Source organism: Colobus angolensis, unplaced genomic scaffold, assembly GCF_000951035.1.
Source record: "Colobus angolensis palliatus isolate OR3802 unplaced genomic scaffold, Cang.pa_1.0 Scaffold5, whole genome shotgun sequence".
In the NCBI taxonomy this organism is placed as follows: domain Eukaryota; kingdom Metazoa; phylum Chordata; class Mammalia; order Primates; family Cercopithecidae; genus Colobus; species Colobus angolensis.
In genome coordinates this window covers 34,325,056-34,342,987 of record NW_012118487.1, presented here as the reverse complement: position 1 = coordinate 34,342,987, position 17,932 = coordinate 34,325,056, and the positions used below count along the sequence as shown (strand labels likewise).

The window sequence follows — 17,932 nt, the reverse complement described above, 5'->3', positions numbered from 1 at the left end:
TTAGCCAGGATGGTCTCGATCTCCTGACCTCGTGATCCACCCGTCTCGGCCTCCCAAAGTGCTGGGATTATAGGCTTGAGCCACCGCGCCCGGCTGACATTTCTAATTTAAAAGAAAGTTGGAGTCCTCTGAGGGGAATGTGGTCTAGGCAGCTGCACACATGCATTCTTGGTGCACTTAGTACAGCCCGTTTGTACCGTTTCCCCTGGCAGTGGTGCGCACGCCTGAAGTGGACTTATGTCTGCAGGGTGGACACTGTGCCCTGTGTCTCCTCCACCTGGCATGTGAGTATGCCCCCTGGTAATGCAGTTAGCCAATCTTCACATGAAACCATGGCGTACCTTGTCTGTGGATGTATTGCGATGGGGTGATTGGGTGTCTTATTCTGTTTGTCTCTCAGACACTCTCTGGGGTGTAGAATACAAAACATTTGTGAAAGGGTGAATTATGGGGTGAGACCTGTTGGACGTTTCTCCTGTTATGTTAGTCTTTTGGGCTTGAGCACAGTCAGGATGACTTGGCACACACTTGAAATTAGAGTTGTTTGAGGGAATCCTCCCTCCAGAAGTGCTTCTTCTGTGATCCCTTGTGCCCACAAGAGATATGCGCCTGCAGGATGCAATGCCTGTGGCAGTGTGGTAGATGGATGGGAGGGACCTTCTATATCTTAATACTTTAAAGCAGTTGAAATATAAAGGCATGGATGAGAAATATGGTGTCAGAGTAGGTCAGAGGATTTGAATTCTTCTTCAGGATCCTCCTGTCCAGTATTTGATGTTCAATGCCGATAGCTGAGGCAAGATTAGCAGGTAATAACACTTTAATAAGCATGAATAAATTTAATATGGGAGTCTGGAAACATAGGATTTGCCTGTGTCGTTGTAGATGGTAAACCTGCCCAGAATCTTTCCTTCCTGTACAGATGACTAGTGTGCTTAGAATGTTTTAAATGGCAACAAATCTTTCACTGCCAGAATTTAAAAATACCATTTGGCTGGATCAGCAACATGTTAAGTGGTACCAGAGTGATTGTTGATCAGATCAAATAAGAACTGAGGAAAGAACTTTTGCTTTCCAACATGTTCAGACCAGCAAATTCAGAGGTGCTAATTCACAGTTCTCTACTTGTCTGCAGAAGTAATATGTTAGCAGGAGATTCCTCCCAGGGAAGTTCGTTCATTGACAGGCATTCTGTTCTGACTGTTTCATGTTCACAGCACTGTCCTAGGAAAATATCAGAGATGTTAAAAAGTGAATAAATTGCCTGCTATCCATGTACAATTTAAAATTTTTCAGGAATTTAAAATATTAAAAATAAGAAAGGACTGAGAAATCTAGGGAAAGATAATTATAGTCTGAAGGGAGGGTTTGGAGTTTTAGTAATATTAAGGGTTTGGGGCTCTGTTGAATTTCAGAGGAAAGCGTTGCAATAACTTGGCAAATGGTAAACAGGCGTATAATTGACAGGTAAGTCACAAGTGCAAAGAATGCTTGAGAATGAGAAAACCATATATATAAGAACCTTCCAGTTTTTACTTCCAGCTTTGAGCATTAGTTCTTTGCTAGTTTTGAAAAGTATTTTACTTTGCGAAATGTATGTTGTTTCCATTGTAAGATCTTTTCTAGAATCTGAAGAAAACAGCTTGGTCTTTGAGCTGGGCTCAACCTGCCTGATAGCTGAGAGTCCTAAGTGCCAGTCACGTTGTCTACTGTGTGACTGGCAGTTAGGATTCCAGCAGAATGGGAACTCAGTGTGTTTGCTACATTTTAGCCATTTCTCCCAAAGTATACAAATGGTCGTAGAAACCATTCTAGTCACAAGATTGCCTTTAAAGGGAAGAAGGGAAAGGCGGGGACATTCCTGCCTCTTAAGAATACTTTAAGTGATTTTCCTAACCTATCAAAACTCCTAGAGGCACCTGAAGAATCTGCCTTCTCCTATTCTGAGGCTTTCCCCCTGCCAGGTGTAGTTTATTGTGTGAGAAGAAAATGTTCTAGGGTATGTATGCATGACTTTGACTACATACTTGTCATCAAGAAACGGAGTAATTGTAAGTAACAGAAAATGTGTCTTATTTGGGAGGCTGTGGTGGGCAGATCACTTGAGCCCAGGAGTTCCAGACCAGCCTGGGCAACATGGTGAAGCCCCTTCTCTACCAAAAGAAATGTAGTAGCCAAATGTAGCCAGTCATCGTGGTACATCAGCATGGGCCTGTGGTCCCAGCTACTTGGGAGGCTGAGGTGGGAGAATCACTTGAGCCCAGGAGGTCAAGGCTGCAATGAGCCGTGATTGTGCCTCTGTACTCCAGCCTGGGCAATGAGTGAGACCCTGTCTCAAAATAAAAGCAAAAATAAAAAATGAAAAAAAAAATGTGTCTATCTCTTTTCTACTCCATTTCCGCTGCCTGCTTCGGAGAGGCCTATAGGAAATAATTAATGGTACATCAAGTTGTATTGATTTCCTTTTGGTAATTAATTTGTGTACTTTTATAAAGTACTATAAAGTACTATTTAATAATATTTTTACATAAAACTGGAAAAACTTAACAATGGTTGAAAGGATATTTGATGTGCACTAATGGTTATTCTTTGCATCCATTGATTTCTATGATTGTGTGCATGATTAGTATATTTTGCTTAAAAGAAAAATGAGGTTCTGCTTGTTTGTCTTTCCAAGATTATGCCTGCATATTAAAAGGAAATAAACAGAAAACAAATTAGAAAAAAAAACAAGAAAAAGAAAGTAATATAAAAAAAAAAAAATAAAAATAAAATTCCCAATAGAAATAAAGTCTGCTGACATTCTTTAAGGCTCTGTTTTTCTACACTTGTTTTTGGCATCAGCTTGTCAAACAACTATCAGTTAAACTTGTCAAACATTTGTTACATGTTCCAGAACCTCTTGGTCATCTGACAAGAGTTGGGCTTTATGTGTAATGTAAATGATCTTGTGAATATAGCTCTTTTTAAATGTTTGTAACCATTTTCACTTTCTGATCAAAATAATGTAGATTTAGAATTATGGCTAAAGACAAGCTATGGTTGGCCGCAGCACTACCAAGGAGAAATAGCAAATTATTTCACGGCTTTCTACCTGTGATAATGTAAGGTATAACTAAATTTGATAATAGCTTAAGCCTTGAGCTTAACAGTACCTGAAAGTGTTCACTGAATTAGATACCTCAACTTTCTGAAATTACTGGTATTTGCAGAAATTCAAAAACTGTTCCCATTTACTTAAAGATACTGTTAACTTGAAGATTTAATGGTTTATTCAAAACAGACCACGTGATTGTGATTAGATTTGAGACAGTACAACTTTAAGCAGGTTACTGAGGAGATCACTTGTTTCTTGTTCTTCCATTTGCTTCTGTTTTTTAACCACTTTTTAAAGGAGCTATTGACCTATAAAGCTGTACATAATGTATGCATCTTGATGAGTTTGGGAATAAGTATACATCGTGAAACCATTACCACCGTGAAGGGCATTAACATATTCACCCCCTCCCCCGCCAACATCTTCTCCTGCCCCCTTTATTATTATTAGTGTTCTTTCCATTTGTTTTTGATTTTTAACTGTGATACACTCTTACTCCGTGAGGTCATGGGGAAGTTGCATGCTTAATAGGATGACTTGGTGTATTAGGCTGTTCTTGCACTGCCATAAAGAAATATCGGAGACTGGATAATTTATAAAGAGGTTTAATTGGCTCACAGTTCTGTGGGTTGTACAGGCTTCTGCTTCTGGGGAGACCTCAGGAAACACAGTTACGGTAGAGGGGCGAAGGGGAAGCAAGCACATCTTGCATGGTGGGGAGCAGGAGGAAGAGAGTGAAGGGGGAAGTGCTGCACACTTTTAAACAACTAAATCTCGTGAGAACTCTCTCACTATAATGAGAACAGCCAGGGGGACGTCCACCCCCATGATCCAGTCACCTCCCACCAGGCCCCTCCTCCAACATTTGAGGATTACAATTCGACGTGAGATTTTGGTGGAGGACGCAGAACCAAACCATATTGCATGGATTGACCCTATTTGTAAATGACGTATGTATTTGGCGTCCCATATTCTTGAATACTTTCATGTTGGAATTTCTCAGAGTTACTGCAGAACTTGTTAACATTCATTTTATTGTTTTTCCTGATTCTTGGCCCCAAGAAGGCATTACTAATTTTCTAAAAGTCTATGCATTATTACTTTTTGGGGATGGTTTTGTACTGGCTATTAAATTTGGATCCTTCCTAAGAAACTTCAATGACTAATACTTTCAGTGCTATATTCTTGGCCTGAAGAAAACTGAAGGAAATCCATTTTCTTACAAATTAGGACACCGGAGGAGTAGCACCTATTTTTTGAGGCAAATATCTGCATTGTATGTCATGCTTATGGCTTCCAGAATCCAAAGGGATATTCTTGTGCTTGCTTTTTCTGGTATGGACCCTGTCTGCCTTGCTCTTGGCTGTCTGCTTTGCTCTTTCACAGTGCTTGATGTTTTCCTTTGTGGATATCTAACCGTCAGTTTGTGTTTTAGAAGGAATTAAATTTCAAAGGTGATCTCTGCTAAAGAATGACTTTTAATTTTGACAAGGTAGGAAATGGAGGGTAATGATGATTCCACAGGGCTGCTGTAGGATGCTCATGGTTCGGAAATGCACAGGTTTGAAAGGGATCTGAAAGATGTGTCCCAGCAGTCCTCTCAATGAAGTCGATCTAAACCCTCTAGGCAAATAGTTGACTGTCCTATACAGACAGAAATTCCTGGGAAATAGCCTTAGTAGCCTTTGATTCCGATTCTTCACTAACTCTAAGTTATTCCCAGTTATTAAAGGAAGCAGTTGATAGTGATCAGCTTTGTCTCTGGATATGACTTTGGCCATTGTATTTCCATCACAGCCAAAAGCATTAAAAACATGCCATGATCTTTATTTTATTTATGTAATGAGTCTGGCCAAAGGATTTATTTTCTGTATTCATTTTGTAACATTTGGAGAATATAAACTTAATTTTGGGATAGAGCCCCTTTTTGTGAAAGGGTAAGACCTAATATGTCCTGGTTGTACTTAAACCATAAAAGCCTGCATTACTTCACAAGGTGTGTGCCATTTGCTTGGCTGGCATTTTTATGGTTACATAATATTTATATAATTTTCTGTTAACCAAATAAAAGTATGTTTACCTGGTAAGTGTTATTTGAAAACTTTATGTATCTTGCTTTGAGTGAGTTTAATTTGTAGCCTCAGAATTTCAGAATCAGAGGGGACTTGACTCCTCCTTTCCTTCTGTGGGTCAGAGACCTGACCTGCCTCGAGTCCCACAGAAGGGCTGGATTGGAGCCTCTGCTGATAATCTGGTTAGGTGTCCATCCTACTGGAGCCTGCAGCCTGCTTTGCTGGGAAATATTTGCTCTGCCCCGTGGTCATCTAAACTTCTCAGATTTCAAAGGTATCGTTAGGGATTCTTAGTTCAAGAAAAAAGAAGGTACTGAAATACATCGTTTCAAATTAGAAAACAGGCCGGTTATTGTGGAGTTGAAGTTCATTTGCCTTTATTGTGGGATAAGAGATAGAAGAAGTATACTTATGAAATCATTTAAAAGAAAAATGGAAGAAAACATATTTTCAGAAAAGGTTCCTCCCAGCACCCACTTTTGCCATCTGATTAATCAGCTGTTGGCTCCTCTGCCGATTGGCGGCTCCACGGTTTCGGGGCGGGCATTCATTGTAGCAGGGAGGACCTTCCATGAAACAGCCGTGTGTCCTTTGGTGGGGATGCTTTACATTTATATCTGTTCTGTTTTCATCTTTATGACTGTCAGACAAGGGAGGCAAGGAAGGGGGGTTGTGTTCATTTTATGAATAAGAAAACTAAGGCACAGGCAGCTTAGGAGACTTAACTTTGACTATAAAACTAATTAGTGGCTGTCATGACCAGAATCCAAGTCTTTATCCTTCTCACCTTCTTTACCAGCTTAAAAACATGTATATATAAAATATACATTACATAAAACTTACTTTAACCCTTTTAAATTATCGAATTTGGTGGCATTAAGTACATTCACATTGTTGTGCAACCATCACCACTATCCATATCCATTTCCATTTCCAGAACTTTTAATCATCTCAGACAGTAAATCTGTACCCATTAAATAATAAATACCCATTATCTCCTTTCCCCAACACCTGGTAACCACCAGTCTACTTTCTGTCTCTGTGAATTTGATTACTGTAGGTCCCTCATGGGTAGAATCATAAAACATTTGTCCTTTTGTGTCTGGCTAAGTTCACTTAGCATGATGTCTTCAAGGTTCATCCATGTTGTAGCATGTGCCAGACTTTCATTCCTTTTTTGAAAAAACCATCTTGCCATCTTAATCATGCAGTTCAGTAATCTTAAGTATTTCACATTGTTGTGCAATGAGTCACACTGAATGGTACTCTGTTGTGTGTATATACCATATTTTGTTTATCCGTTTATCCATCAGTGGACACTTGGCGTTTTCCCACCTTCTGGTTATTATGAATAATGATGCTGTGAATATTGGTGTACCCCCCCCACCTTTTTTCCTTGACCTCTTTTAAAGACTTTTTGTAGAACTCTTAGTATACTTTCATTTATGAACAAAATAAATTTCTAGAGCATCATGGATGTTAAAAACAATGCTAAATTTAACTCTCATGAAGTCAAATTCGTTGTTTGGTGTAGGAAAGAATATGGGGAATGTGAGTGGAAACTATTAGCTAGAAATTTAATTGTTTTTGTTTATTAAAGGGAATAACCAGCAAGTACCTATCAAGAATGAAGTAGATCATTGTGAAACTTTGAAGAAGGTGGACACAAAGCCTTCTTCAGAAAAGAAGATTCACAAAACATCTAGAGAAGACATGTGTTCTGAGAAACAGGACATACCTTTCGTAGAGGTCTGTATTTTTTTCTTGCCTATTAAAAAGAACAAAACTCATTTTTAGAACTGAGTATTAAGTGAATATGTATATTTCATATGTTTCACTGCATTTGAATCCATATTAGTAACTGGTGAGTTTGATGTGTGTGTTCAGAAAATTTTATTTACCTTCTAATTATATAAATGTTACTACAGTAATTTTTAGAGAAACCAGATAGCTTTTACTCTGAAGAGAGTCTATTCTTAAGCAAATGGGTAATTCTTAGGTAACGATGACAGAGTAGAACTTGACTAACATATTCCTTCTATCCAGTTATTACTGAACATCCATATTTTAGGGCACACTCTTGCTGAGTTATATTGCTTTTTGTTTGTCTTTGTCCTCATATCTATCATCTTCTGTCTAAAAGATAAGAAATGTATTCATGATATAATAGAAGAAAATTTTCCTGATATGAGGGAAGAACTAAATTTGTAGATCAAAGGGGCACAATGTGTACAACAGGAAAAACTGATACATCATAATGGGCATAGGCATTTAGTTAAATTAATTGAACTTCAAACATAAAGAGTTGTGCAAAGACAGGAAAATCAAGAAGTACAAACTGAAGCTCAGACTTTTCGATAGGAACATCTAACACCAGGAAACAGTGGAGCGGTATCATTAAGAGAATGGAAATGTAAACAAAGAATATTGTGTCCAGCCAAGTTAATACTCAAGTACAAAGGCAACAGGCAGACATCCTTAAATACAAATGAAATCATAAGCTGTTCTTGTAAAATCAAGTTAATGAAATTTAGCCAAGCAAGATAGAAGTACAAATGAACACTCAGATGGAAGAAGGCATAATAAAGGTCTCTTGTTGAGGTTTCAATCCATTTTATATCCAGAGCAAAGACTAAAACTTTGGCAATTATAACCACAGAACGGATTGGAAAATTGAAACTTTAACCAAGTAAAAATCTAATATAATCTGCAAAAACCAGGAAGTGGGATTGAGAGGTAGGTGAAAATAAATTTTAATTTTAATATTTCTTAGTAGAGAGCCAGTACTGTGAAAACATGAAATGTGTAGTTTAAAAGGGTGATAACTTAAGAAAATATTTTTACAGTCTTTTTCTTAACCTTAGAGAGATCCTTAAGGAATTAATATAGCATGTATTGAAGAAATAATTATTTGAAACTTGGCAGTTCCCTTGGTTCTACTTTGGTTTATTCTTCTTATGTTAAATTCATATAAAATTGACCCTTACATTTTTAGTTAAAAATTATGTATATTCCTAGTGTTATAAATTATTCCCATCATCTGTACTGCTATTCTTTCATGTGTGTAGGGTCATAGAAAAATACTCACAGATGAGGTTTGCAGAATAATTAATGGGAGACCCTAGTTATTTCTGAGTGGTGGGATTTTGGATTATTTCTTTTTCCTTTTTTATTTTCTTCTCTTTTATGAAAACTTTATAACAAACATGAATTTTTTAATTCAAATAAAGTGGAAATGATACAAAATAAGTATGTTGCAAGCAGTCCAAACCATGAATTTACAGTCTGTTTGGAAAGACAAGAGATTTCTGTGTAACCAAACACCAAGATTCATAGTAGAGGGGATTTCAGAGATTGAAAAGTCTATATAGGCCATGGTGCCATGGAAAGCTACCAGAGGAGGTGGAAACTTGTGCAGGTAGCATGTGGAAGAACAGAGAAGGGAAGGTGGGTAGTGGGCAGCACTGAGCCCCCAGGTGGAGGAACCGTTGAGGCATAATTGGGTGCAGTTAGGGAGCCATCTGACTGGGAAGAAGCTACCTTTGGGGAAGTAATGGGAGGGAGAGGACAGAGTCCTCCTAGGTTGGAAGGCCATTGAATGCTGATTGAAAGTTCAGACTTTCTTCCCGAGGTCTTGATGGGAAACACAAATGGTGACATAGGCTGAGTGAAAGCAATAGGAAGGTGGTGGTATCCGTAGAGAACAGAAGAATTGTTACCTGCTAAGGAATTTCAGAATCAAATTTGTTGAAAGCACATTTGTCCAAACAAAAAGTTGTTTTGGAGGATTTGGCCTGAGGATTGCTGCTTTGGGACCTTTCTGCAGATTTTGGGGAGCTATTGAAGGTTTCTGAGTTGATGGGGGGCGGTGGGGAGCAGACAGTGGTTAACAAACTGAAAGCAACCTGTGGGCTATGATCTTTCTGAAGGTAATAATTAGATGTTGTTCAATTCAGTTTTATAAAGACTGTCAGGATGCCTGTTACATAGAACCAGTGTAGTTGAGTAAATACTTTGAATGAATGTGAATATAAGACATTATTGGAAGATCATTCTCAATGTTTTGGAGATTGAATTAGAGAGGGAAGAAATGGGTACCAGCTCTTCTCTAACAAAGAGGCTGTTACTCTGCGGGGAGATATATGTAATCAGGGTTTACATTTGAGCAGGAGTAAAGGGTAGGAAAGTAGATACGAGACATTTTGGAAGAGAAAACCATCAGGACTTCTTAGCACTAAATGCATACAGGAGAGGAGTCATTTTTTTACATGACCATTTACAAAAGGTAGCTCCAAGGTTCCAAGCCTGGGTGACTAGAATGGATAATTCTGATGGAGGTGATAAACTCATTTTTATGTCTGTCAAAGCAATGTTGTTATCATAGTTAAGAGCTTGCACTTTACAGCCAGGCTTCTTCTGGATTTGAATCTAGTTCATCATGTATTCATTCTGTAATATTTGGTTAGTTACTTAACATTGCATTTTTCTCCTTCTGCAAAATGAGGATGATAATTGTATCCTACCTCAAAGAGTTGTGAGGATTAAATGGGTTAATATGAGAATTGCTTTAGAATGGCAAGCAGGAAGTCTCAAAGTGATAGGTATAATATTGATCACTACCAACAGAGGGATGGCTGAACTTTGAAGTGAGATGTGTAGTAGACATTGGGAAGTGGGGAGCTTAGAGCTTCTGCAGCAAGTTAGGCCTGGAGCTTAAGATTTAGGGGTTACCCATTTGGAGGTTAGACATGGAGTCTGTGAGGTGTGCACGGAGAAAAGACAAGGGCCCCGAGTTCAAACCTTGGGGAGGAGGCAGTGTTAAATTTGCACACTGGCTGATGGTGCAGGTATAGCAAGTATACAGAAAGCTAGGCCTGAAAGTGAGGGTAGGGCACACTTTCAGGAGCAGAAATAGTCACTGAATTTGGGTTAGGAGGGAATGAATGAAGTTACGAGTTTAACCTAACATCCTTTTGACATGGGCTTTAGAGTCTTACCTGTTGCCCTGCAATGAAGTAGAAACTGATGCTGCCATGCACTGACTCCAGCAGATGCACAGCCTTGTGTGCTGGGAGGAGAGACTGGAATGGATTATCCCAAGGTCCCCTCAGCCCAAGATGGCACTAAGGAATAATGGTGCTGCCACTGGCCTCCACCTGCCCCATGCGTGGGTGCCATTGCCTATCTCAGACTCTCCTCCCAGCACTGAAGTCTTCCTGGCTGTCTGTGCCTGGCTTAGTTGTGCCCTTGGTTATGGCAGTTTTCTTAATTTCTTCAAGTTTCTTTCTTCTCTGTGTGTCTTTACCATTAGATCCCTGAGGGCATGCGTCTTGCGGTTTACCTCTGTCCCTAGAGCTCAAGGTGGTTCTTGCTGTCTCAGTGGTTGTATGAGACCCTCCCTCCTTGTTTGGTCTGTAAACCTGTGTAGAACAGACATCTGCATCTAATAGTGGCAGCCAGTTCATAGGAGACATGCCCATCTGAGGGATGTGGATGGCATAGGCTGTACTTTGTGGCCCAAGGTTGTCCCCAACCAAGTCAACTAAGGTGGATTCTCTGGTGCCGATCTGGGGGCAGTGGTTTATCATTTCTTTCCTGTCTCTGTGACTCACTCCTTGTTTTGTAGAACTGTTCTTTAAAATCCTGTGAGTGTATTAATATTTTCCATTTCGTTGTTCATTTGGCAAAAATCATTCTCAATAAGTACATTCCCAAGTGCAGTGCCCAGTGTTTGTTTTTCTTGCACATTCTTAGAGCCTAATTTTGCAGCTTACAAAATTGTATAAATCTGTGTATATAATACATGTGGAACGTTCCTCTGGATTTATTGGCAAGGAAGATTGAAGCCCAGGTTTGGAATCCTCAAACTAAATTTTAACCCTAGCTTTGGCTTTTTATTTTCTTTTAAGCAGATTTTTTTTCCTTAGACAAGTAATTCATAATTATTATAGAAGCATAAAGAATAAAGTAGAAAAAGATCTATCCAGAATAAACCACTTTTAACATTTTTGTATTCTTTTCTATGCAAATTTTTGAAAACTATTATCTTAAAATAGTTAAGATAATTATTATTGTCTGTAACTTTGCCATAAGATTAGAACAAATTTTCCATAAAAATTAAACGGGGAGCTTTGTCTTCAGTGGTTACATAACATTTCATCATTTAACTGTGCCATAATTAAACCATTCTCCTGCAGTTGGACATTAAGATTGTTTCCAACTTTTTACTTTCATAAATAGGTCTGTGATGAGCAATTTTGTTCCTCTTACCTGTGCACCTCATAAGGCTTTGTTACAGATGTCAAAAAATAGAATGAAAGGGTATTGATATGGTTTGGCTATGTCCGCACCCAAATCTCATCTTGAATTGTAACTCCTACAATTCCCACATGTCATGGGAGGAACCTGATGGGAGGTGGTTGAATTATGGGGGTGGGACTTTCCTGTGCTGTTCTCATGATAGTAAGTCTCACGAGATCTGATGGTTTTAAAAACGGAAGTTTCCCTGCACAAGTTCTCTTCTCTTGTCTGCTGCCATGTGAGACCTGCCTTTCACTTTCTGCCATGATTGTGAGGCCTCCCTAGCCACATGGAACTGTGAGTCCAGTAAACCTCTTTCTTTTTTTCTTTTGTAAATTGCCCAGGCTCAGGTATGTCTTTATCAGCGGCGTGAAAATGGACTAATACAGGTATCAACCGTGTAAAGCTCCTATGTGTGCTGACAGATTGCTTTCCAGAAAGTTGGTACCGATTTGTTCACATGTCATGTCTGAGAATGCTGCTTTCATTCTCCTCTGTGCAGCAGCAATTGTTTGCAAAATCTTGGTCAGTGTGATAGGTGAGCAGTCATGTTTTGGTTTTCTTACTAGGAAAGGGTGAGCATTTTCCTTCATTTCTTGTAGAAGGCTGAAAAACACAAAAAAACTGTTCATCCAAAACACTACCACTGAAAAGAAATTCTAGAAATTTAGAGGTAAATGTCTAACCTAGTTCTGCTTCCACACTTCAGAGGCAGACACAGTGAACAGGATCCTGCTTCCCCAGCCATTTCCTAGTGCTTATGCATCATAAATACATTTGTGTTTTCTAAAACCAAAATGGAAAGAGGAGACCACAAGGTAGTCTGTAATTTACCTTTTCTAAAACATTATTTTATGATGAAATATTTTGGACGAGCTCTTCTTGTTTTTTTTTTTTGCTTTTATATTTCTTTCATGAATTTGTATTTCATGTCTCTTGCCCATTTTTCTTTTGAATGTTTTATTCTCTGTAAGAGCACTTTCTGTGTTAAAGATATCAACTCTATCAAATATTGTGTATCAGAGTTTTTTCTTAGTTTGCTAAGAAACTAAGCAAACTTAGTTATTGCTTATTTGATTTTACTTATACACAGTGGCTTTAAGAATGGCTTAGTGCAGTAAGTTTGTGATTTCTCTTGATTTCTTCCTTTACTTTTTTAGTAAAGTTTAGGAAATCTTTGTCCACACTGCCATCTGTTAAATCATCACCTCTGTCAGAGACCTCAGCAAACTTAACTAGTTCAAGTAGTTCAGCTGACGCAGGAGAATCTCCTGAGCCCAGGAGTTTAAGACCAGTCTGGGCAACACAGCAAGACCCCTTCTCTGCAGAAAAAAAAAAGCTGCTGGGCATAGTGGCACTTGCCCATAGTGTCAACTACTCAAGAGGCTGAGGTAGGCGGTTGTTTGCGCCTAGGAGGTTGAGGCAGCAGTGAGCCGTGATTGTCTCACTGCACTCCAGCCTGAGCAACACAGCAAGACCCTGTCTATAAAAACAAAACAAAAAAAACACCAAAAAAACCTCCAAATAACCCAATAATAATGATGACGATAACTAAGTCTCATGTAAATAGCTTATGAGATGCTAGGTAACTTAGTCCACACAGTGCTTTGAGGATGACTCAGGAAACTGAGGCAGAGAGGCTAAGTGGCAGAGAGGCTGAGTAACTTGCCCAAGGTTACACAGCTGGTAATCAAGCCACAAGATTGAAACTAGGCAGTTTGGCCTCCGAGATATGCTCCTAATTGCAGCTCCATGTGACTCTTCAGTTTCCTGGTTAGTCCTGCCCTTCTCTGTCTGGGACCCTCTGTACCAGAAAGCAGCCAGGTGGTGCTTTGCTCTTCTTCAGATTCCTTGACAAGTCTGTTGCTGTGTGCTCTGGCTCGCTTTCCCTCCCTTTTCCACCCGCTGCCTCCATTGCTGGCCTGTTCTGTCTCAGCTACATCCCAGTGCTCCCTGCCACTCTTTCTGGGATATGTCTTACGCCTCTGAATCTAGCTTGTCCCGCATTCTCCTTTTCTTTGTCATACTCACGGAGAACTCTTTGATGCTTCTGGTCACCGAGTCCCGCCTCTCAGTAGTCCTGAATGTACTCACCCTTTCGCTTGCACAGGATGACAGTTCCAACCAGGTGGATTTGAGAAAGGCAGCCAAGTATCAGAGTGACTGCTTACCAGCTCACGCTTTCTCAGACCCCACTGAGAGACTGATTTTTTGTTTGTACCTGACCCTGGAGGGATGGATAGGCTCAAGTACGTGCTGTGTCGACAAGCCTTTGTTGGCCCTTGAGTGGACAGGGGGTGGGAAACCCCCCCTCCAAGTTAGAAATACGCCGAGGAACAATACATGAAGAAATGTAGTGCATGTCTGTTTAACATTAAATCCTGAGTCTGCGTGTCCTTCTGTTTAGCTTCAAACTTAAGCAATTAGCATAAGGTCCTGTAGGATAGGGCTTTGTATATTTAACTTGTCAGGTTTTTAAATTACCTTCAGAATCAGAAAAAGGTTAATACATACTTACTGGGGGAAACAAAGGTGTATAAAGGAGAAATAAAAAATGTCGTAATTCCACTGCCTATACAGTTAAAATCCCATTTGGCTTCTAGTGTTTGTTTATTGTGGTATGCACTTTGCTTTAATAGATGCATGAGGGTTCGAACATCCCAGACACAGAACTTGTAGGTATTGCAGGTTATCTAAAACCTTTTCTTTTTCTCCTTCCAAGTTATTTGTGTTAGTCGAGTGTGTGTTTCAACTTCACAATGCCTAGCTGGGCCAACCTTCTGAAAGAGAAGGTAAAATGAGCCAATCTTTGCTTTCCATGAAGTGTGAATCCTTCAGTAAATAGGAAGGGGACTTTTCTGGATCCAGGGGGTTTGCCTCTGTGAGGTGCCTGGAGAAGACATCTTTCTCCTGAAAGGACCTAACACCCTGAAGAGATGTGTCTTTTAAGCCCTTGGGTCTCAGTGTGTGAGCTCCCACCACCGCCTACCCACTGGCAGTGAATCCACTTTAAGGGGGCAACATATGGAAGGAAGAGGAATAATACGTATTAGAAGATGTTAAAGACTTGAACTACTTCATAATTTGAAAGGGCAAGGGGAATCCCTCTCCCATTGGGTCTGTTAATAGACCATGACTGACATTTAAAAGAGGAAAAGGCTCCAGCTGAGGCTGAGAAACGTACTTCTCAGTTTTCAACAGACGGGGGCATTCTGAATTCAGATGGAGTTGGTCTTCAAACGCTTAAACATGCTTTTATTCATATTTAGTTTAAACCATTAAACATTTGCTCTTTCTTCTTTAGCAAGAAGATCCTTATAGGAAGAAAAAGCTTCAGGAGAAAAGAGACGGAAATTTACAAAATTTAAATTGGAATAAAAGTCGAACATGTAGAAAGAACAAGAAAAGGGGTGTTGCTCCAGTCTCAAGGTACGTGATTCTTACTATCCTTTTAATATTTTGATCTGTTTTTCACTTTATAATTTTGCATTTGGCTATTAACTTTTAAACTTACTTTGGTGATGTTAGATACAGATAATATGAGAGTGTAGATGTTTGTATCTTAAGATTAAAATACGTTTGTAAAATTATTTTCCCATTATGTTTCTATTTTGTTAAAAATACCTTAAAGTGACCATTTTGTATCTTTCCTTTATAAAACGCGAACAGATTTGGTAGTTTTTAGGGGAAAAGCATAAGCCATCCCTCCGTGTGGAGACCTTCATTCTGCTTATGAGAGTCAGGGGCATTTGTGGAACAGGAACTAGAGAAAACCGCGGGGCACAGGCAGGTCTCTGCTATTCCCTGTTCAGCCACTGACCCACCTGCGCTACCTGGGGTCATAATAAACAGAATAGTTACCTCTCAGGTCACCCTTGCTTCAGTCCTGCAGAAGGTAGGTTCTTACAGCTGCAGGAAGTGAGATGTCCAGACAGTATGTGGTTTGACAAGCTGGTAAGGGGCAGATCCAGAATTAGAACCCAGGCAGTGTGGCACTCTGCTTTGGAAACCTTGCTTCTTCGAGACACTTAATTTCCCTGACAAAATCTTTTTCTTAACGGTATCCCTTTCTGCTCATCATACTCTTCCACCAGACCCAAAGAGAGGAGGACTCCTATTGTCCCAGATTCGTATTTTCACCTCTAGTAAGTCATGGAAAGGCAGTCTGCATGTGTACATGATAAAATACAGATGTGGTTTTTTTGCGTGTGTGGCTCTTCCAGGCCTCCTGAACAGAGTGACCTAAAGCTTGTATGCAGTGACTTTGAGAGGTCTGAGCTGAGCAGTGACATCAATGTAAGAAGCTGGTGTATACAGGAAAGCACTAGGGAGGTTTGTAAAGCAGATGCCGAAATTGCAAGCAGTTCGCCTGCTGCCCAGAGAGAGGCAGGTATGTGATGATACTACAAATGGTGCTTCTGTTGAAATTTTTGTTTTCTCAAGGAAGTATCTAATAAGAGAAATGACACCTCAATGATTTTACCTCTACAGGCAACTTAGCTAATAAGCTAATAACTAAAGCCCCAGTGGAAACCTTTCAGGGTGAGACCAGAAAACTAAGAATCGTTTGAGTCTCAGTAGGCCTCTAGTGCTGCCCCTCACCCCCCCGAGTCTAGCCAGTCGTAACTATCCTCAGGCATGTTGCTGAAGGAATGATGCTTGCTTGCTGCAGATGGGTCCCCTTTGGTGAAAGCGGGGAGTAGCCAGGTGAGGTAGTGCTATCCCCGTACCTGAGTCCAGCAGTTCTGCAGAGCCAGGCTGCTGCCCCACCCAAGGCCTGCTGGGCAGTGTCCCTGGGAGTGGTAGGTAGAGGGACACCCAGTGCTGAGTCCGGGGGCTGATACAGGATAGTGGGGGCTAGGACAGTACATGTAGGGTATGGGGTGGTGGGGGTTGCAACCCTCCCAACCAACACCCACTTTCTCCAGACACATGCCCCATGTCACGACACAGGCCAGCACGCTTAGCTGGTTTCTACCTCCACCCTCTCTTTTTCATTCCCTTGACACACGTGTGCTGCTTTTGGTCTTACTGAAGAGTCTTCCCACCCACGTATCAGTATTTTGAAACTCTTAGCGGACATCTTATTAAAAGAGAGGGGGAATCACCTATGAATCTCCGGTGCAATAGAGTAGCCTCAGTCTTCTTGGTAGAAGTTATTTGTTATTTCTAGAATCATTATTAGATCATGCTTATATAGTTAGTGTTGGCCCTCTTAGCCCCTAATTGCGCCTTCCATAGGCAGAGTAGATAGCCCATCCCCTACTGTTTCTCAAAGTGCAACCATTAGTTTCCATGAACTCCTCCTTTCTTGCAAGATGAGCAGAGGTAGCTGAAGATGAACCTGGCCTTCCTTCTCCTGTCACCTCTCTCCTTCTGTTAGAAATGTTTGAGGTTGACAGTTGTTTCAGGGAAACATGACTGCTCTCGCTCTTCCTCCAGAGGGTTACTACCAGAAACCTGAGAAGAAATGTGTGGACAAGTTCTGCTCTGATTCCAGCTCCGACTGTGGGAGCTCCTCGGGCAGCGTGCGTGCCAGCCGGGGCAGCTGGGGGAGCTGGAGCAGCACCAGCAGCTCTGACGGAGATAAGAAGCCCGTGGTGGATGCCCGGCATTTCATGCCAGCCGGTGAGTCCTGAGCGGAGCCCCAGGCACTCTCAGTGGCCCTTCCTCTGCCCTCCCGCGTACCCAGTCCACACAGTCTCGATCTGCCTTCAGGAGCGCAGAGGACAGGTGGGACAGTGGCCTGGACCTTTGCTTTGGACTTGACTCCCTTTTTCTTTCCTCCCTCCTTCGTCCCCTCCACCCTTATCATAATCATCACTGTTTATTAGTGTCTGTCTTGGAATAGTTCATAGAGCCCTTCTGCATTTAGTTTTCCATTTGTACATTCTTAATGACACCGCATTTGCCATTGTGATGATTCTTAGGTGTGGAGTTCTGTGGCACTAAGTGCATTGCATTGTGCAGCCATCACAACTGTCCATCTCCAGAATTTTGTATCTTGCAAAACTGAAACTCTGTACTCATGAAACAATAACTCTGCATTGCTCCCTGCCTGTAACCCCTGCTCACCCCTCTTCTACTTTCTGTGTCTATAAATTTGCCTACTCTGGGTATCTTATATAAGTGGAATCACACAATATGATTTTTTTTGTGACTGGATCATTTCAGTGAGCATAATGTCTTCCAGGTTCAAAAACATTGTAGCATGTGTCAGCATTTCCTTCCCTTTTATTGCCGGGTAATACTCCATTGTATGTACAGACACTTGGATGATAACTCTCACCTTTTGGTTTGTTCAAATAATGCTGCTGTGAACATTGGCTGTCCTTTATTTTTGAGAAAGTTTGAGAAAGTTAATGATGTAGGAGAGGTCAAAGAAGCATCTGTGTTTCAGTTACCCAGAACTAACAACTCTCACTTTTGCCATATTTGCTTTTTTTTGTTTTTAATCATCTGT

General features: G+C 40.5%; 1 protein-coding gene across 1 annotated transcript in view; it reads left to right on the top strand.

Annotated features, from left to right (window-relative positions):
- The window catches only part of KIAA0922 (KIAA0922 ortholog), a 170,202-nt gene that overhangs the window by 139,655 nt on the left and 12,615 nt on the right, over positions 1-17,932 (top strand). The window contains exons 25-28 of the mRNA XM_011959776.1: positions 6,770-6,918; positions 14,774-14,898; positions 15,693-15,859; positions 16,912-17,097. Of these exons, the coding sequence (XP_011815166.1) occupies positions 6,770-6,918; positions 14,774-14,898; positions 15,693-15,859; positions 16,912-17,097 (627 nt within the window). The remainder of the gene's footprint in view (positions 1-6,769; positions 6,919-14,773; positions 14,899-15,692; positions 15,860-16,911; positions 17,098-17,932) is intronic.